Source organism: Lathyrus oleraceus, chromosome 2 (assembly GCF_024323335.1).
Source record: "Lathyrus oleraceus cultivar Zhongwan6 chromosome 2, CAAS_Psat_ZW6_1.0, whole genome shotgun sequence".
Lineage (NCBI taxonomy): Eukaryota > Viridiplantae > Streptophyta > Magnoliopsida > Fabales > Fabaceae > Lathyrus > Lathyrus oleraceus.
Genome location: NC_066580.1, coordinates 379,766,713 through 379,789,231, shown reverse-complemented (window position 1 = coordinate 379,789,231; position 22,519 = coordinate 379,766,713). Strand labels below are relative to the sequence as shown.

Sequence of the window (22,519 nt, the reverse complement as noted above, 5' to 3'; positions counted from 1 at the left end):
TTTAAACCAAAACATCTTCCATTAGAAGGGCTCAAACTTGGATAATTCAATAAGTATGCGACTAGCTCTCATGAAAGGTAAAAAGGTCAAGTCTCCATACAATGACATGAATAATGGGAGACTTACAATCTCACTTACTAGAATGATATGCCTTGAGGGTCAAATTTAGCTCTATGTTAACCAATCGTAATTGGACTTATGTAAAAGTCTCAACTATCTAAGGTCAGACAATAAAAATATAGGTGTTAATGCATGTTAGAGATTTGGTACAAGGAACCAAACTCCTAAAACATACCACACACTAAAATAAAATACCAAAAGGGATGGACATATCTCAGTCATACTTATATTGATTCATCCGACACAAGGTCACTAATGAATAAATTAGCCTTTAGACATTAGAGATTTCATTTGTCAAATGAGGGAATGGGAAAGAATATGGATGAAGAGGAAGGGGGAGATAGAAACACAAATTGATCATGAGAGGAATTTTATCAAATAAAAACCATCCATTTATTTTGGGAGATGAAATGTACATTTCATCAATCCCCTAAATCCAATGGTTTTGATCCAACAAAAGTCAAATCAACCATGACCAAGGCCCAAACAGAAAGTCAAACTTAACAAGACCATAAAAATGGCTCAACAACATGTTTACACATTTAATCAATTAAAAATGAATTTGAAAATATATTAAAATGCATTTAAATTTGGTCAAAACCTAAAATCCCTTAAAACATAAAATAAATGGCCACGGGATTTATCCTAGGTCAAACAAGGTCAAAGGACCTTAGACAATTTTTTTAAATATTTTTTAAAACTCAGAAGTATTTTTAAACAACTAAAAATATGCACAAAAACATTTAATTTCTGAAAAATACCAAAATTAATCCAAAAAATAATTTTAATTTAAAATATGGAAGTGGGAAAAATTTAAAGAATTTTTGTGAAAGTCCCATATTTTTTGGATTAAAAATGAAATTAATATAAATTAAACAAAATAAAGGGATTAAATGAAAAATAAAAAAATATAATAAAATTCAAAAAAACAAGGGCCATCAGATCTCACTCATTAATTGAGGTGGCAGATCTGATGGCCACACGCGCGCTATCCACGATAGACCAAGTCTAACACATCACACCAATGGTAATCAGAACCAAGGGCCAAGATTAAAACATTTTGAATGGATCAAAGGGTTGCGAACACACCAACACACCACCGGAGCTAGGCCTCCGATCATCTTCTCTAGTGAGCCTCACCAGACTGGATAACCACCAAGCATCACCAAAATGAAAAACAAGGATATGATTTTAAAGAAAAAATGCTCAGGAGCTCGAATATGGCCTCAATTCTCTCCAATTACAAGTATATTGAAAGATACAGGGATTTGAATTTTGAGGATCATGATCTGAGTTGCTTCGATTTGACCTCAAAGCAACTCAATCTTGTCGCCTACATTGGTAGGACTTCAGCAAACCAACAATCAATCAAAATGGATGAAAAATGAGGGAGAATGGAAGAAGAAAAGTTTCTGAAATCTCACCTTCGAGGAGCTTTAAATTAGGTTCATCCTGCTTCTAATTTGGTCTGGCTTGACTCTAGAAGCTTGCAGAAGATGATATTGATGATTAAAAATCTTGGACTCTTGGAGTTTCAATTCCAAAACATAATGAAAATTGAAATCGATTTCTCAAGAAATCTTCAAGATTATCCTTTCAATGGGGTTTGGGAGAGAACGGGGATGAAGCCTGGGCAAGAGGATCTTTTTTCTGATCACCAAGGGCATGTATTTATAGCCATGTTCATTGCTTTTCACACACTTCAAAAATTGGCCAAAATTGGAAAGGTGAGATGCATGCTTGCATGGTCGTGTGATAGGCCCATGAGATGATGTAATCAGGTCCAAAACTGATCACGAATGATACTGAAAGTCTAACATGACGACATGCATTCGTAATTGAGAAGTGATCATGAGATTCATCCAAATGGAACCATGAAGAGTAATCATACGCAAGTCATTCAAACCTTGTCCGAATGAAACACTTTTCCATTCAAAAGCTTTGATCATGATGAATTTTGAGGTGGAAGTTTTGGAAATCAAACATAATTGAAAATTTTCTAAGTACCAAGTCAAATATCCACTACTTCCACCTTTAATAACTTTTGTTATGAGCTTCAAATAGAAAGAGTTCCTTCATCACAGTTGTAGATCTTTCAATCCTAATCAATTTGGTCAAATTTTTTACCTCATTTAGATTTGGCATGAAGGAGTTATGCATTTTAGAAGTTGAGGAAAATTTCTTGTTCAATGGTAATGGCCCAAAATGACCTATAATGTTTCCTCTTGGCACATGCCATTACAAGTTTAATTTGAAGTTTCTCAAAGAATAAAAGTTGGAGAGGACATATTAGAATTGATCATGAAACTTGGATGTCCTTCATCGCATACAAATTAAGTAAGTTATGGTCCTTGGAAGTTGACCTCTTAACTAGGGTTCAGATAAAATAACCTATAATCTTTCACAATAAAAAATGACTTTACAAGAAAAACTGGATCTTGACCTCAACATGAAAGTTGTTTGCAATGTCATAAGGAGTAATGTTTATTTTGGAATCATTTTCATATGATAGAAATTGTAGGAGATGGCGTCTAGGGACCCCAGTTTTGAGTAGTTGACTTTCTCTGGTCAATCACCTTGAGCCTACTTGCAAACTTGAAGTTCTCTTGATCTTTTGGGACACATGGAGGATCATATATGCATAAGATTATGTATAATGAAGTATCCCATGATATGTTGGACCAATGATGAAGAAACTTGCTGAAGAAGTCACACAAGATACCCAAATGAATTAGGGTTTCCAAACCCAACAAGCTTCAAACTCTTGATGATTTCTTGATCCAAATGATAAATGAAGATTATGGGGACCCATATATGATGTCTAGAATCAATGTGAATCATCTCTTGATTAATGTCTTTGCACTGAGGGTCTCAAACCCTAATTGTGAGCTTGATGAGGCATTGGTGGATGCACACACTACCTACAAAAGGACACAAAGTTATACATAGACATATTTTTGGTATTTTGGTTAGTAAAAAAAGAAAAATAGAGTATTATACAATCAAATGTGCTTGGTGATCTCTCCCAATGCAAACCCAATGAATGAGGGGTAAGGAGGATGCCAAGGTGTGATCCCAAAGCCAATGTAAATGATGAGATAACATGAGGGATCTTAGGGTCAAAATTGGGGTCTTACACTTGGTCAAATATTTTTTTATCTGATTCATTTTATGTTAGAGTCCTGCAAACTTAGAAAAATTATTAGGGTACCAAATTGTTTCATTCTTTTTTATCATCAAAACCCTCAGATAAATTGCAGAACCAAAATTTTGTTCTAACAATCTCCCCCTTTTTGATGATGACAAAAACTTCAAACTTTTGATGAAACAATTATACTTCACAATATTGGGAGGAAAATAAATTTGATTTAGATACAGTAAGAGTCCCCCTGTGATTAGCAAGTTCCCCCTAAATCTGATACTTGGAGAGTATAGAGTTTCTTACCATAGCCTCTTATGTTGCTTAGCTTGTTTCTCAGATATTAATTTTGATACTTCCTATAAGAAAAAATAGACTGCAAAATATTTAGAGTATTGGGATGTAAGTAGTGCATTATGAGAGTTAGATATTTATTTCATCAGAAGGTTGTTTATTTATTTCTCCCCCTTTTTATCATACTCAAAAAGAACATTACAGAGAAAAACAAGTAGAGCTAAAGAAATTTTCATTAGATGATAAGAGAAAAGTACAGAGAAGAGGGCCTTAGAGGCAAAAACACTTAGAACAAAAGTAAAAACAGAAAGCCTAGGGTGCCTAAGGGTTTTGAGGAGGAGGCATCCTCTAAAGTAGCTGAGTGAGAAGGTTTTGGATGCTTGAGTTAACTCAATCTTGCTTGTCGAGTCTGGCTCTGACAAGTTGTTGTTCCTTCTAAAGTTCTTCCAGAGTCTGGAGCACCAACGGAGCAATGTTAGATGTCGATGACTCACCTCGAGTAATACCAACTTCAGTAGATTTTTTAGCTTCCTCTACAGCAATGCGTGTTGCTTCTTTAGCGTCAACTTTAGCTTCAGCTTCAACAGCAGCAGCCTCAGTGGCAGCTTTTTCCTCAGCTTCCTTTCTGGCCTGCTCTTCAGCTTCCAGACTAGCCTTTTCTTCAGCTTCATGGCGTGCTTTCTCTTCAGCTTCCTTGATCAGACATGCCTCTAGTCTCTCCTCAGCTCCTCTAATATAGTCATTTCTGACTTGTTCAGAGAGCCCTTTCAACTTGAAGACCTCAAATGTCATCCATCTGAGAAATCCATTCCAGTGAGTCATTATTTCATAAGGATTGTCACTTAGACTGGATTGTTCAGATAGCGTTCTAAGCTTCACAGCTGGGCATTCTGAGAATAAATAAAATGACTCTTCCAGGGTCAGGAAGGCTGGTTCGGGTTCAGAGGGAATTGGGGTGGTTTCAGAAGGTTCAGTGGGAGGTTCAGAAGTTGGTAGGTTTATTGAGGGTGCAGAGAGATATGGTGTAGGTTCGGAGGTTTCTATAACAGATAAGGTGTGTTCAGAGTTTGTTGGGTCTTGGAGTTGAGCCAAGGTTGGAGATGAAGGGTCAGGAATATCTCTGATCAGCGTAATAGGAAAGGTCATAGTATAGAGGAGACGAGGGAGTGGATGAGGGAGGTGAAATGGGTTCCTTAAGGAGTAGGGCCTCAGATACAGGAAGTGTTGTGATAGTGAGATTGAATTTTTTTAGAGGGGGTGAGGAAGTGTTTTTTTCAGAGTTGTGAGGTTCAGAGGGAGTTGGGATAGAGATAGTGGTTTCAGAGGGAGTGTATGTAGTAGATGGTTGAGGTAGAGAAGAATATATTTGCTTTAAACCATAAGTTAAAGGAGCTTCAGGGAGATAAGACTTAATTGAAGCGGAGGAGTCCAGAGGCACATGCGATCTGGTTTCTGAAGGTTCTCCTAGCTTTAGAGTCTTCTTCTTAGACTTCATCTTAAAGGGCTCTCTCATCCTCTTAATAAAGTTGGGTGGATGTTCTGGTAGCCAATCCATAGTGAAGTATGAAATGTCGATACCTTTAGACGCCAGGTCTTGAAGGTAATAAGCAATAACCTCTCAGGGATCTATCTTGGATAAAATATACATTGCATGAGGTATCTTCCTCTGATCCTTCAGAGCATCCCAAGAGGTGTCCAGAGTGGGTTTGCCAACATCTACAATTACATCTTCCATCATGTTGATGGAGATCAAATGGTCCACCATCCCACTTTCTATCAGGACGTCAGAGATGAGCCTTCCTAGAGGTATGTAGTTTCCGGGCTTCATATGATTTCTTGTATACTTGACTAAATCCCTCAGATACTTGAAGAGTAAGAAGGGCAGATTCAACTTCAATCCTTTGTGGAGTCAATACAGGATACACTTCTGGTCCATATTGATGTAGTCATATGAACTTAAAGTTGGACGGTGGTGGATGGTGCCCAGAATAATCTTCAACCAGACCCCCATATTCTGGTGAAGTTCCTTGTTCTTGGAGGTTTTCCCTTCTGAGTTGTGTTTGAATATTGTGGGGACTATATCCTGGGAAATGTATTCTTACCTAGGGTTGATGTTATAGATCCTTCTGCCCCTAGTTTTCTCCATGTCCAAAAGCTTGGCTATGGACTTTTATGTGATGACCATTTTGACTCCCAGGACATAGGAAATAATGCAATGGTCATCGCAGTCTGCAAATCTCCATAATTCCTTAACAAGGAAGGTGTAGACTAGACCGTAGATTCTATGGAAGTAATTTCCCCAACCTTGTTTCTCTAGTTCTGCAGTGAGATCAATGTCGTTGCGCTTTAAGTTGTAAAAATCCACTAGTGATTCACATAAAACTTCCAGCTTCTTGAATGGCGTTGCAAGGTTAACGTGAGAGGGACGATTAAGAACGTGTGGTTCCTTGTAGGCATTTGTTAAGGTTATAGAAATTTGAGTAGTTGATTGTTGTGGAGCTTCAGCAAGTTGTTAAGTTGCTTCCATTTGTTGAGAATAGTTATAAACCTGTTGTTGATGAGAATCGATTTGGAGAAGATGAAGATTGTTGTTGTTGATGAAGGTTGAAGAAGGTTAAAGAAGTTGCAGAGAATACAAGAACAAGAGGGTTTATGTAGGTTTGTGATGAAAAGTTTGAAAGTGAGAAAAGTGAAAAATATATATACATAACCATTTATTATGCAAAACGACAGCGTAATAAGAGAATAGGAAACAACAGAATTAATTAGTCCAGAAATCTGAGCTGACATGCTTGGGGAGAATTAATTATAGCTAATGATGGTTGTCTAATATCAAGAATATGCACACTGCTCAAGGAGATCTCAACAGTTTGACTCTTGAGTTCTGAGCTAGACAGTTGTCTAGAAGATCCAAGGCCACATATTTGAGAGACCACATGTTGATGTTTCTGAGATCAAGAATACCAAAGGGTTTCTGATTCAGGAGGATTCTAATCCAGATAACGTATAACTGGTAGAAGTATCAGAACCAGAACCAGAACTAGTTGACCAGAAATGATTAAGTCATAGCCTATTTTAACAGATCAGAAGAGAAGCACAATTTCAGAATCATTCTGGGCAAATTCCATGTTTAAATGTTTCAGAATGAAGGAAAATCTATCTTTAGTTAAGTGTTTTGTGAAGATATCAGCCCATTGATGGTCTGTATCAATGGATTTTAAACTTATTACCCCTTTCTGAACAAAGTCTCTGATAAAATGATGGTTAATTTCTATGTGCTTCGCTCTGGAATGTAAAATAGGGTTCTTACTTAAATAGATGGTTGCAGTATTGTCACAAAAGATAGGGATGTTACTTTCATATTGTCGCATTACGCGAAAAACCGGCGGGAAAACGAAACAATAGAGCCGCCACCGTGCGTTATTTATCCCAAAGGAGGGAAAGGAAACGCTCGAAGTAAACCTGGGAAAGACATGGTGTCGTGACCAGAGAGAGATGGGATCGGGAGTCAGTTATGCGAAGGGAAGGTATTAGCACCCCTACGCATCCGTCGTACTCGACGGGATCCACGCACAGAAGGAAAGATAAAGGTTGCTAAACGCTGCTCAAACATCAAACATTGGCTGAAAAGAGACACAGAAAACAAAAGAAACTAACTCGCCAGGATATCGCATCCTGGGCCTACATAGTCTGTCAGGCACAGACATCAGAGTCGACGTAGTTCGGGACAGGGGGAACCGTGCTCGCTAGGATGTCGCATCCTATGCATACGTATCTTCTCGGACTAAAGACGAATCAGAGCACGCGTAGCTCGGCTAACGCACGCCAAACAAAACCACACAAGAAACCGACTGCCAATCGCTGGACTTACGTCAGACTCCACACAAACAGGAAAACATGGAAACTGAATGCCAATCGCTGGACTTACATCAGACTCCGAACCAAACAAACACACACTGGAAACCAACTGCCAATCGCTGGACTTATGTCAGACTCCAAACAAAGAAGCAAACAAGACACAGGAAACCGACTGCCAATCGCTGGACTTACGTCAGACTCCAACCAGAAAAGGAGAAACAACTCACACAAATAAAACAAAAGGGCGCCCGGAGAGATCAGCTCATCTCCTGCCTACGTACCTCATCTGGTATGAGGATCAGGGCGACGTAGTTCCCCTACGCAGGGAAAGAACTTCTAACCTAACCAGAGACTGGGAAATGACAAACTAGAAGGGATACTAACTCGAGCCTAATAGTTATCACGCACATTCACCATGGTCCTAGGTCAAGGTTTCTATCTAACTTGCACAGGGAGAAAGCTATCCTAAACAGCACAGAGTAAACTCAATCACAAATAGCACACACTATATACAAGCAAAGTGGCCCAAACAAGGCTAGGCTTTAGTCAAGGGGTCATGTCAACCTCGACAAACAAGCCACTGTATCAAGGTGATGTTAGCTCTTAACCCTAACATTGAGAGTTAGGGTGAAGCAGATGAAATGGGAAGTGAAGATAAGACTTCACAGCTCTTATCCCTGGCATGGGAGAGCTTCTGACAAATGAAAGTGTGGGAGTTCAGAAAGTGGGAACTCTTCTATCCACAAATGACTGACTCAACAAAGATCTTGGGTTAATATCCACAATGCATCAACATGTAATGTGAGCAAAGGGATGACACACTGAATATCAGAAGATGGATTGCACATCTCTTTTATCTGCCAATTGCCTTATCAAAGGTCTTTTCCTGCTTGGCACAAAAATAAACAAACACAAGCATTGCCTCTTAAGGAGGACTTCAGACAGGGGCCTGCCCAAGTAACAGGACAGGTCTTCCAGACTACATGAAGTCAGTGAGTTATACCTCTAGTGGTTAAGCAACCAAGCAACAGCAAAAGCAAGTTCAAAAGAACTTAAGCAACTAATGTACCTGAAAACAATCTAACTCAGTCAGTACACAACTCAAAAAGGTCAAACAGACAGTTCAACAGTCAACAGTTAACTGTACACAATCAAACAAGCAAGGTAACAATGTGCAAGGCACAAGCTCAACTCCAATGAGCTACAAGCCACCTTGTTGGAAGTGCAGAAGTGAAACAGGTAGATTCAAATCCTGAAATGCAGAATCAGTTGCTCTTCAACTCTTGAATGAATGAATGGAGGAAAGTTTGAGTGTTAATCGTGCTTGATTTGGCCAGAAAATCCAACTGCCATTGATGGAGGTGAGCTTCAACAGTTCCAAATCAGCTCGAAAATTGATGGATCTTGCTTCCAAAAATGTCCAATTACGCTTGTGGATCAAGGATTGATCAAGAACAAGGCAAGGTTTATGAAGAATTTTGATGAAAAAGTGAGAGAACCAAATGAAGAAATTTGTGCAAATGGATCTAGATCTGAGAATTTTGATGTGTTAATCCAATTTCTGTTATGATTATGCTATATATATGTTGTGCTAATGATGTATGCTAATCACAATTAAGCCAAATGCCAAGGATTAATGAAATTGAAGTGTTGATGCAAATTGGCAAATTCACCCTTATGTGTGCATGCCAATGCTACAGTACACGAAATGCATGTGAAATTCACCTGAAATGCTATGTGGAAGCCAAATGCAATGCTTGGAAGCATGGACAATGTTTAATTTTTGAATTTCACTTTTTCCTCCAAAATTCAAGTGGAAAGTCAAATACTTTTGTGATCAAAATGCATGGTATGTGATGCATGAATTGGATAGTACATGTCAAAACAAGAATGTTGCAAAAAGAACCACTCCATTTGGACTTATGGTGTGAAAGTTATGCACTTTTGAATTTCAAATTCCTTTGGCCATGATTGATCCATATCTTCTCAACCATACATGAGAAATTCATGTTCTTGGATTTTTTGGAAAGTTGAGAGCAAGATCTTCAACTTTCATGTTGGACAAAATTTAATTTGAAGCTTGCTTGGACATGTAATCTTGAGGAGAAAACCTTTCCATTTTTGGCAATTTCAAATTACAGGTCACTTACTATTTTTGGAAACTTTTGATCTGACCTCAAATTCTTCATTGTTGATGTTTGAAATGTCAAATGAGACTTGTATGGACATGAATGAGGCCTCTCTAACCATCTCCCACCTTCAAATCCATGATTGAATGCACAGTTGACTTTGGTTGACTTTCTAGGGTTTTAGATGAATTGCATCTTGACTGATGATCTCTGAACCTCCAACCTTTGGCCTAACCACTTCAAAATGATCCTTGGGTCACATGAACTCATTGTACCAACCCTAGGGCTTTGATCCCATGAAGAATGCACTTGCTTGCTTGCACAGTTGAATCTCTTGATGCCAGTCTGACTAATGACATGCAATGAACTATGTAATGAACAATGCAATGTTAATGACCTAAAATGAAAATGTATGTACAAATGGGAGGTGCAAATTTGAGGTGCTACACATATATCTTAAAGTCCTCAAACTAGTATTTCATCCAGAGCATCTGAGTGATGCATTGTGAAGCTAAGATGTATTCTGCTTCTGCAGTTGAGAGTGCAATGGTTGATTATCTTTTGCTATCCCATGAGATGAGGTTTCCTCCCAAAAACTGAGCATTCCCGGATGTCTTTTACATTCCAATCTGTCTCCAGCGTAATTTGCATCACAATACCCAAAGATCCTATACTCTGATGTTTTCTTATACATCAGGCCCGGGTTAGGTGTTCCTTTCAGATACCTTAGGATTCTCTTAACAACAGTTAAGTGAGATTCCCTTGGATATGACTAGAATCTGGCATAGAGACACACGCTGAATAATATATTTGGACGTGTAGCAGTCAGATAGAGAAGAGAACCTATCATACCACGATAAAGTTTCTGACAAACCTTTTGACTTACCTCTTCTTTCTTAAGAATGCATGTGGGATGCATGGGAGTCTTTGTTGGTTTGCTTTATGATATATATATATATATATATATATATATATATATATATATATATATATATATATATATACATATATATATATATATATATATATATATATATATATATATATATACATATATATATATATATATATATATATATATATATATATAATTAGCATCTGATGTTTGATTAATTTGAATTCCCAGAAAGAACTTTAGTTCTTGCATCACACTTATTTCGAATTCAGCCTGCATTAGAACAGAAAATTCTTGACAGACAGAGGGGTAAGTAGAACCAAAAATTAGGTCATCAACATATATCTGACAGATCATAAGGTCATTTCTGATGTATTTACAGAAGAGAGTGGAATCGACTTTGCCTCTGATAAAATCATTTTCCTTAAGAAAATAAATTAGTCTGTCATATCAAGCTTTGGGAGCTTGTTTCATACCATAAAGAGATTTTTTTCAGTTTAAAAACATGTTTTGTACATTTTGAGTTTTCAAAACCAGGAGGCTGATTAACATACTGTAGCACCTCGAATTTACACCTCCCATTTTGTATATACATTTTCATTTTAGGTCATTAACATTGCATTGTTCATTGCATAGTCCATCAAGTCATCAGGCAAGACTGGTCAGGAGATTCAACTGTGCAAGGCAACAAGTGCATTTTCTATGGAATCAAAGCCCTAGGGTTGGTACAATGAATTCACATGAACCAAGGATCATTTTGAAGTGGTTTGGCCAAGTATTGAAGGCTCAGAGATCATCAGTCTATGTGCAAATCATCTGAAACCCTAAAAAGTCAACAGAAGTCAACTGTCAGTTCAACTGTGGATTTGGAGGTGGGAGATGGTTAGAGATGCCTCATTCATGTTCATACAAGTCTCATTTGACATTTCAAACATCAACATTGAAGAATTTGAGGTCAGATCAAGACTTCCCAAAATAGCAGGTGACCTGTAGTTTGAATTTGCCAAAAATGGAAAGGTTTTTAACTCAAGATTACATCATCAAGAAAGCTTCAAATGAAATTGTGTCCAACATGAAAGTTTAAGATCTTTCTCTCCCATTTCCAAAAAGTCCAAGATCATGGATTTCTCATGTGTGGTTAAGGAGATGTGATCAAAACTTGGCCAAGGATGCATTGAACTTCAAATGGGCATAACTTCTCAACCAAAACTCCAATTCAAGTGGTTCTTTTTGCTAAATTCTCCTTTTGACCTCTAGTTTCCAAAACATACATTGAATTACACCAATTGTCATCACATAATCATTTGCATTTCACTTGATTTTTGGAGGGAAAAATTAAAGTTTAAAATTGGTGCATTATTTGAACATTCTATCATTGCCAATAGCTCCAAAACAGACTTTTGAGTGAAATTAAGTGGAAATTCATGCACTATTCACATGCATTTTTCATGCATAAGGTGAAAATCACATTTTGGTACATACACCTCTTTTTGCTAATTCCAATTACCATTTGGCTAAACATGATTAGAAGGGTGATTAACACAGCATATATAACAGAAACCCTAACTGTTTTTCACTAAGAACAATCACAATTTTCAGATCTAGAAATTTTCTCAAACTTTTTCTCTCAATTTTTCTGGAAATTTCTTCAAACACAAACCATTTCCATTGCTTGATCCTGGTTCCTGAAGTATCATTGAGTGGATTTGCACGTGGAATCAAGAGATTTGGTGCAGTTTTGAAGCATGCTCGAAGCTTGGAAGCATTAATGGTGGATTCAAATTCTGGTGAAATCAAGAGCAATTGAACCTCAATTCTTCCTCCAATCATCCATACAAGTGTTATAGAAGAAGTTTGGATCATTGCAAGGCTTGAATCAACACGAATTCCAAAGCTGCTCTTCAAGAGGTTCCAAATCGATCCTCTTATTTTTCAAATTCATTATGCTATTGTTGTAGATCTTGTGATGCTGGTTAATCTGAGCTTTAAATCATGAAATTCCATGCCAAATTGAGTGAGATAGGTTAGTTTGAAGTTTGATGCATGATTCTTGATGTCTTCGATCCATGTTTGTTTCTTTGTTTTATGTTAAATTGATTATGGATCTTGAATGTGCATTGCATGAGGAATTGATTAGTATGCTTATTTTTAATTTCTGGAACTTTTGAGATTTTCTGGAAAAAATTGGATGAAGATCTTCATGATCTTCATCGTGTTCTTCATGTGTTCATGTTGATTTCCAGTTTCCTGCGGATTTTGTTGTGATGTTCTTGATTTCCTGCGGATTCTTTGTGCCATGCATGTGTTAGTTTAGGTTAGTTCATGCATTGGACCACGTATGCATCTGCCTGGCATTCTGATTGGCTCTGAGGCGCTTGACTTGGCCACATGTGCATTGACTGGCCAGGTCAATTAATGAAACGGCTGGGTTTCATTCAGCCAAGGCGCGCTTATTTGAAATGTTACTTGGTTCGATCCTCTGCCGTGCCAAAATTCAAATGCAATGCTATTTTTTTCCTTTTCCCTCCATGTGTTTATATGCTATGTCTCATGCATTTTTTTCATTTTTTCTTCATCTTTCAAAAATCATATATAATGGAATATTGATCCAAAAATTATGTGGTTTTTTGCATTGCATTCCTTATCTTGTCTAGTATTTTTTGATCATTTTTCCATAAATTGTGCTTGGCTGGATATATTTTTGTGCTAGGAGACTTGAACATGTGTTCATACTTGACCTTGCCCTGCTATATCATTTGTGAAATGCTGGTTTTTGATCCAATGCTTATGAAATTTTGCATGCTATAACTAGACATCTTACTTGACATTTTGGTGTTGATTTGGTATTTTTATCAATTGCCATTGATGTTTTATGTTCATGCTAAGTTAGGTGTGACAATTTGTGTCACACCTTGTGATGTTCAACTTAATTGATGTGTTTGCCATGCCAAATGATACCCAATTGTCCTGATTTTTTGTATGATGCATATTATGGATATTGTGATTGCTCATGAGTTTTGTTGGAATTTTTGGGATCATTTATGATTTAATTAAGATTTTTCCTTCTGGATGGTCACATTTGAGCTTTTGACCTGCTTTGAACTTCATTTGATTGTGAAATGTTTGTTCCTTATCCAATGAATGTGAAATTGTGCACACTATTTCTAGACATGTTGAGTCGTGTTTTGGCTTTGGTTTGAGGTCTTTACCATAATCCATCTCTGTGTTATGCCTATGTTAACTTGGTGTGACAATTGGTGTCACACATGTGCTTGTGGTGTTTATCTTGACTTTTGTTATGTGATTGCCATGCCTAATGATGTCCAATGCCTCTAATTTTTTGTGTGATGATCATGTTGTATGTTCTGTTTACTCATGAATTTTGCCAAGATTATTTCAATCATTTTAGATTTAATGTGCATTTGTTTCTCCTGATGTCACAATGTGGTCACAACTTGCATACCTTGCTATGTTTGGTTCATGAAATGAATTTGGTTAATGATATTGATATGGGACCTTTTGGATTATGTTCTTGATTGATTGAAGTTGATTCATGTTAAATTTCATGTTCTGTTTTGAATGTTTGACCCTCTTTTGACCCTAGGCTTCGACCTAGTGGTTTAGCCTCACTGTTTGGATTGTGGATTTCAGGTTAAGAAGCACATTGCCATGATTGAAGTTGCTCACTCATTTGATTTGATTAATTGGTTGATGTTGGCTAACCTTGAGTTGTTTTGTAGGCTTTGAGACCAAGTGGCTTAATAGCTTGTGCCTTGCACATTGATGCTTGATGCTTTGTCTGTCTGTATGATTGACTGTTGTCTGATTGATTGATTGACTTGTAAACTGATTGGTTTAGATTTTTTTCAGGTACCTAAGTTTCTTTGAGTTCTTATTGAACTTGCTTTTGCTTTGCTTGGTTGCTTAACCATTGAGGTATAACTCTCTGACTTCATGTAGTCTGGAAGACCTGTCCTGTTATGTGGGCAGGCACCTGTCTGAAGTCATCCTTAAGAGGCAATGCTTGTGCTTGTTTATCTTTGTGCCAAGCAGGAAAAGTCCTCTTATGAGGCAATTGGCAGATAAAAGAGATGTGTAATCCATCTTCTGCTATTCAGTGTGTCATCCACTTTGCTCACACCATGTGTTGATGCATTGTGGATATTAACCCAAGATCTATGTTGTGTCAGTCATATGTGGAGAAGAGTTCCAACTTTTTGAACTCCCGCACTTTCATTTGTCTGAAGCTCTCCTAGGCCAGGGATAAGAGATGTGAGGTCTTATCCTCACTTCCCATTTCATCTGCTTCACCTTAACTCTCAATGTTAGGGTTAAGAGCTAATCATACCCCATTCCAGTGGCTTGTTTGTTGAGGTTGACATGACCCGTTGACTAAAGCCTAACCTTGTATGAGCCCATCTGTTTGCATATAGTGTGTGTGCTTGCTTTTGTGCTTTTGTTTGATTGTGCTGTTTAGGATAGCTTGCTCCCTGTGCAAGTTAGATAGAAACCTTAACATAGGGATGGTATGCATGACAACTTCTAGGTTCGAGTCGTAGTGTTCCTAGTAGTTTGTGTCTCCCTTTGTTTCTGGTTAGGACAGAAGTTCTTTCCCTGTTTAGGGGAACTACGTCGCCCTGATCCTCATACCAAATGAGGTACGTAGGCAGGAGATGAGCCGATCTCTCCGGGCAACCTTTTGTTTTGTTTGTGTGAGTTGTTTCTCCCTTTCTGGTAGGAGTCTGACGTAAGTCCAGCGATTGGCAGTTGGTTTCCTGTGTCCGGTTTGTTTGTAGGATTCTGACATAAGTCCAACGATTGGCAGTTGGTTTCCTGTGTGTGCTTGTTGGTTCAGAGTCTGATGTAAGTCCAGCGATTGGCATTCAGTTTCCATGTTTGCCTGTTTGTGTGGAGTCTGACGTAAGTCTAGCGATTGGCAGTCGGTTTCCTGTGTGGTTTTGTTTGGCGTGCGTTAGCCGAGCTACGAGTGCTCTGATTCTTCTCCGGTCAGAGAAGATACGTATGCATAGGATGCAACATCCTAGCGAGCACGTTTCCTTTGTCCCGAACTACGTCGACTCTGATGTCTGTGCCTGACAGACTACGTAGGCCCAGGATGCGATATCCTGCCGAGTTAGTTTCTTTTGTCTTTCTGTGTCTCCTTCCAGCCTTGAGTGCAGTTTGTCATCAGTTTTTAGCAACCTTATCCTTTCTTTTGTGCGTGGGTCCCGTCGAGTACGACGAATGCGTAGGGGTGCTAATACCTTCCCTTCGCATAATCGACTCCCGATCCCATCTTTCTCTGGTCGCGAGACCATTCCTTTCCAGGTTTACTTCGAGCGTTTCCTTTCCCTCTTTTGGGATAAATAACGCACGGTGGCGACTCTGTTGTTTCATTTTCCCGCCGGTTTTTTGCGTAATACGACACATACACCTCTTCAAAAATATATCCGTTCAGAAACGCACTTTGACATCCATCTGATATAGTTTGATGGAGTAATTTACAACAAAGGATACAACTAGACGAATAAATTCTAACCTGGAGATTGGAGCAAAGGTTTCAATGTAGTCAATTCCCTCTTGTTAACTGTAACCTTGAGCTACCAGTTATGCATTGTTTGTGACCACTTCAGCCTTTTCATTGAGTTTGTTTTTGTACACCCATTTGGTTCCAATCATGTGGGTTCCATTGGGTTTTGGTACAAGATCCCAGACATTGTTCTTTGTAAATTGATCAAGTTCTTCTTCCATTTCTAGAAATCATTTTCGTCTTGAAGAGCTTCTTCACAGGATGTTGGCTCTATCAGAGATACTAGTCCCATAAGTGTTTCTCCATAACTTTTGAATGTTGATCTTATTTTGACAAGTTCGTTTTTGTTCTCCATAATCAATTCTTCGGAATTTTTTTGTCTATTTCTTGATCTTTTCTGATTGATTGTGACTTCAGGTGCTTCTTGGAGTGGTAAATTCATGACCATCAAGCTATGGATAAACTTGACGTCAATAAAACCAGAGTCGCCACCATGTGTTCATTGTTTCCAAAGGAAAAGGGCAAGAGTACAAACAAAAACCCAAGATAAGAAGTTTTCAAATCAAAACTAATAAGATGTCAGAGATTACAGGTAAGGACGTTGGTTACACGTAGGGAAGGTGTTAGCACCCAAAGTGTCTTAGGTACTCTTAGGGAGCCCTTTTTTATGTGCAAGTGGTTTTGTCTAAATGATGTTTGGATAAAATATAGAGTGGGGGATGAGAAAAAAACTTCATCAATTATATTTGTATGTTTGACAAGACCTTTGGTCTTATGCCTACATACCAACATAAAAATGAGGGATCACAATCCTGTAGTTCGTGGTAAAATTTTCAAAGAAGTTTGTGGATTGATTTTAACAAAAGTTTAAAAGAAAAGGCACAAAAGGCCAAATATTTGAATGAGGTTGTTAGTTATTTTTGTCTTTTTGAAGTTAAAGTCAATATGGTTAAGTTCATTCACAAGTTTGATTTAAGAAAGAGTTTGAAAATTCAATGGCATAAGGCCAAAGTTTCTAATCATTAAAATAAGTTTGAAATCACAAGCAAAGAAGGTTTTTGAAAAGAGAGAGAGATTTTGAAATTAAAGAAGTGGGAGGATATGAAGGGACTATCCTAGACATAAATTAAAAGTTAAGTGTTGAAATGATCTGGCCAATGGGATGAAATCCAATAGACAAGAATGTCATATAGAAATCCATTTTCCTTTGGACTTTAGTAAGCAACAAGCATAAGCAATATCCAAGCAAACCATATGAAGCCCAAGGCATCAAATAAAGATAGCCATAATATCCAAACAAGCACTCCAATAGCTAGCAGTCTTCAATGTCTTCCAATGTATCATATGAAATATTCCTTGGTGAACTCAGAAGCAATCATCAGATATCAACAATAATAACAACATATAAATTAAGCACAAAGAAAAAGTGACAGATGAATCAATGGAACTCAAGGTCTTGCATCAGATGAAAGTCACTGTCAAGGATAACTCAGTCTCAGATGATGGCATTGACCAGTCCCTTTAGCATAGGGAATGTTGCTTACTCCTAAGTGTAAGACCCTAATTTTGACCCTAAGATCCATCATGGCATCATGTTATTGCCCTAGTGCATTGCCTCAAGGATCATAACATGTTTAGCTCCTTAACCCTAGGGTTGGGATTTATTTGAGTGTTTTGAGACCACCAAACATGCTTGTATTGTATATTATTACTTTTATTATTTTGATTTCTAACAAAAAGCACAAAAATATGTCACTAACTCTTTTTGTTTTGAAGCTCAAGTGATCATGTGCTCCAATACTCCTAGGAGGCTCCTGAGCCCAATGAAGTGGCTAGATGAAGATGAGAAAAAGCCTGAAAATGGTCCACAAAGCTCCTAATCATAATATATGTCTCCCAATTATCTCAATTTTCCAATTTCATCAAGATAACCCAAAGGGCTTGAGGATTGTTTCCCAAGGAAACCCTAATTTCACTATGCTTTGACTATGCCTTGCCCATGAAGCAACCTCAACCTATGATCAAATTTAACCAAGGGAAGTTCTTTAATTTATCATTTTTATGCATATATGAGCCTATTTGAGGATCCTCGATCATTTATTCATCAAGATTGGATGTTTGGCCTTGAAAAGTTGACCAGTCAAGTCATCTAACTAAGCTGAGCACCATTGAGATGTAACTTTTGATGTGTTTGTCAAATGAAGATGACCCCAAGAAAAAAAATGTTCTTAAGAACCATATGCAAAACTTTAAGGTTCATCAAAAATCCATTTGAAACTTGGAAGGTCATCATTCATTTCAAGACATTATAGGTCATTTTGACTGAAACCCTAATTTTGGGTCAACTTACCAAGGGCATAATTTCCTTAATTTTTATGATTTTGAGGTGAGACAAAATGAATTGGAAATATTAAGATGTCTACTTCAAATGTCATGTTGGAAAAAATTTCATAATCCTAAAATAAATACATGTGATAATGCAAAACATTATAGGTCATATTGGACCTAATTCATTGAATTTGAAAAAGTACCCAACTTCAAACGCCCATAACTCTGTCATAGAAAATACAAATGAAGCAAAATTTGAGTCTAAATTGATTATATTGAAAATATCTACAACTTTGATGTTTAAGGTTTTTCATTTGAAGCTTGCATCATGTAAATAGAAGGGGTTTGATTAAGCTTGCTTTTGGTGGAATTTTTTCAAAGTGTTTTGAATATGTTTTGTACCTGAATGTTCATAGCCAGTTTTCATCAATTTCCAAATCCCAAATGAATTTTTGCCCAACATGACTTTTATTCCTTGTGTCAAGGGATTTCCAACCATTACTCACATTACTCATTTGGATCTATCATTTGTGATTTTAGAAATTCTTTTCATTTAAATGCATTTTGATGTTTTATGATGAAACTCAATGTGAAAGCTTTCTCCATTCAAAGTGCATGTCCAAATGATCTTCAGGTGGTATCAGCAAGATGTTTCATTCATCATTGGGCCTGCTACAGGCTTTCACAGGCCCATGCAAGCAAAATTCAAATTGCCATGCACATGAGGGAAGTGTGATGCACAACGACCTTTAAATATAAATAGAGGTTCCCTCTCATTCATTTGGTAACCTTTTGGAGATCTGAATTGCTGCAGCACTGAAACCATAGGCATACCAAAGGAATTGTTCAAAAAAATTCTCACTTTCGAGCTTGAAATTCAGCAACATTAGCTGATCTTCAAAGCCTAATTCTTTAGCCTTTCACTTCCCCTACATCCATAGATCAAAGAGGAGCAAGGACCTTGAAGGATTTGTGGCCGGGAGTGCTTCAATTCAGAGGTATACATTCAAACTTTTTGGATCTAGAACTCTCAATTCAATGTAGCATTCTTGTGTTTGTGTGGTTTTCTGAAGTCCTTACACTTGAGGCAAGCCATTGGTGTTTTCAATTCACCATTTCACGAGCTTACAGTTGGAACACCATGATCTTCTTCTTCACGTTTCTCTCAATATATGAAGAGTGAGGAAGATCCAATGGTATAGTGATGATCTCCATCACACAAGCTTCATTTCCATGTCCTTATTTTCCATTTTTATTAAAACTTTTTTCTCTGCAACTGGTGGCCGGAAGTGGTTGTCTCACCAGAGAAGATGGTGGTTTCCACCATTGATAACATGAAACTATATCACATTTTTAGACTTGATTTAATTAAATTATATCGTTATTTGAGTCAATTTATTTTATATTATTCGATATTACTCGGTATTTTCTTATTATTTATTTCAGATATCATTATTTAAAGCACGTATGAAAAAGAAAGAAAAGGGGTGCAAAAAGAAGATTTTCTAGGAAAAGCAGCAAGCTGAAGCACCAAAGCCCAGCCCACGTTTGGAACAAAGGAAATGGCTGTCACGACCGCCACACTCACGTGCCGAGCGTCACGCCCCAAAACCTTGATTTACGACCGTAACACATAGTGTGACGGACGTCACACATTTCATCCTATATTTTAGGCTTGACGTGCGTAACAGAGTGGACAGTTTCCCCTAAATTTCCTCCTGCACTCGTTGATGCTTTGGAACCCTACGGAAGATACTTTTGAGGAAACGGTTATTTTGGAGGATGAATATAAATAGACCTCACAAAAAGCAAATGGGGGGTCTCTCTTCGCCGTACAATTTTTTCCAGCCTTATAATTTTCCAGCACTCTAATTTCCAAGCAATTTATTTCCTTTTCTTTTCTAGTTTAATTTCCGAAGCATTCAATTTATTTTCTCACGATAGTTTCTACACCGGAAACTATTGTGTAATTTTTACTGGATCTAACCTTACGTCAGATCATAGTATTTTATTTCCTTGTTTTTACTTTCCTATCTGATTGAGAATTGTGAAGAACAAATCCAAGCGGCTTGTGGTGGAGTGTTCGAGCATCGAAGTTAAGAGATAAAATCCAGATTTCTAGTATGTTTCCAGGTTCATTAATTAATTGATTTATAGTTTTAATTTACATATGTTTTGTTCCGCTGTTTATATATATTGATTGTTTGATAATGCCGTATTTATGCATGATTATTGTTTATGCACGTTTACCATGTCTGGCTAATTTATTTAGATATCGGTATGTAAAGTAAGCGAAATAAAGGAACCAAAATTGAGTTGGTTTAAATTTATTTCAAAATATAGTCACTGTTTTTCTGGTCTTAATTTACAAAGTTAATACCAAGGTTTTTGTACGAGAGTAAAAGACATAAAGAAGTTAAAATCAATAGAACGACGGTTTGAGTTTTTAACTGGACAGTGTAAATTGAACATTAACTTTAAATCAGGGTGAAAGCAATTTTTAAGGTTAATTAAATTCTAATCATTTTCAAAAATTATTTTTAAAAGTTAAATGTGAGGACGAGAGTTAAGCATTTAAGTTTAATCATATAATCTAAGACAACAGAGCGAGAGTTTGAGACGAGGGTGTTTAAACGGTTAGCATTTTCTCAAAAAGAGTTTCTATAGATTCTATTATTTTCAAAAAGTGATTTTAGATTTAACGAAATAGTGAGAGCATATGTTAAAATATAAAGTCATAGTCTAATTCAACAGAGCGAGAGTTTAAGGAAAAGATTTTTAATTAATAGTGTTTACTGAAAAGACTTATTTTAAAATTAAGAAAAAGACCAACGAAGATTTGATTCCCCAATTACGACGAACTACATACTGATATCCATATTATTTGATATTTTATCTAGATCCAAATTTAGTTTTACTTTTCCCCCTAATCATTAAAGTATCATCCTCCTTAGCTTTACGCAGTAACCCTAGAAAAACGGTAGATTGATTCATTAAGTCCCTGTGGGATCGATATCTTTTAAAACTACGCGATTAGACTGTGCACTTGCAGTTAGTACCCTGATAGACTCATAAAGTCGCGATCAAGTTTTTGGCGCCGTTGCCGGGGACTTTTATTTAGTCGATATCGTAACACTTCTGTTACGCTGTAGAGACTAAGGCAATTTTTATTTTTTTCCCTTTTTCGTTGATTTGTATGCCACACACTCGCTCACAAGGCGAGCCGTACTACTTACGAATCAACGACGTTGAACGATATCTCTGATTATTCTGACGAATTCGAGAGTATCGTGTTAGAAACATTCTTCCTCCAATCGAAATTCCTGATCTCAAAAATCTCCTTCCTTTAACGATACCAGCGATGGCCGAACCAGCTCGTGCTCTTCGAGATTACGCTGCTCCATCGCAGGATGAGCCGCATTCGAGTATTGCTCCACCCGCAATCGAAGCAAACAACTTCGAACTTAAACCTTCGTTGTAGCAAACAACAGAATCAATTTTCTGGAAATCCTACCGTGGATCCAAACCTTCATTTATCCGTATTTGTCCAATATGCTGACACTGTTAAAGCTAATGGTATCACTTCAGAGGCAATTCGACTTCGTCTCTTTCCTTTCTCGTTAAGAGATAAAGCTAGAAGATGGCTTCAGTCTCTTCCTTCCAACTCAGTCACCACATGGAATGAGTTGAAGAAAGTCTTTCTTGCCCGATATTTTCCTCCAAGCAAAACAGCTATGTTGAGAGCCCAGATAAATGGATTTAAGCAAAAAGATAACGAGTCTCTTTTCGAAGCATGGGAAAGATACAAGGACATGATGAGACTCTGCCCACACCATGGTTTAGAGGACTGGTTAGTAATTCACACCTTCTACAATGGTCTTTTGTACAACACAAGGTTAACAATAGACGCCGCCGCCGGTGGTGCGCTTATGGATAAACCTTACACCGACGCTTATCAACTTATCAAGAGCATGGCCCAAAATCATTATCAGTGGGGAAGCGATCGAACAGTGGTAGAAAAACCTCAAACAAAAAGTGGCATGTACGAGATAAGTAGCCTTGATCATGTTAATGCAAAAGTGGATGCTCTTGCCCAGAAAATTGAAAGTTTAAATGTATCACCTCCGGCCACCGTGGTTGCCGTAACTCAAAATTGTGAAGTCTGTGGAATTCAAGGTCACACTCCTACAAATTGTCAACTCCTAACAGGAATTCAAACAGATCAG

At 37.4% G+C, this 22,519-nt stretch overlaps 1 protein-coding gene and 1 non-coding gene across 2 annotated transcripts; both read right to left on the bottom strand.

Annotated features, from left to right (window-relative positions):
* Window positions 1-3,988: 3,988 nt before the first annotated feature.
* LOC127123351 (uncharacterized) lies at window positions 3,989-4,699 on the bottom strand. Its single transcript, XM_051053576.1, has one exon. The coding sequence runs from the start codon at window positions 4,697-4,699 to the stop codon at window positions 3,989-3,991; it is 711 nt and encodes a 236-aa protein (XP_050909533.1).
* A 17,328-nt stretch (window positions 4,700-22,027) lies between these two features.
* LOC127125119 (small nucleolar RNA R71) lies at window positions 22,028-22,134 on the bottom strand. Its single transcript, XR_007804578.1, has one exon. It is a non-coding gene; the product is annotated as a small nucleolar RNA R71 (small nucleolar RNA).
* Between the last annotated feature and the right edge of the window lie 385 nt (window positions 22,135-22,519).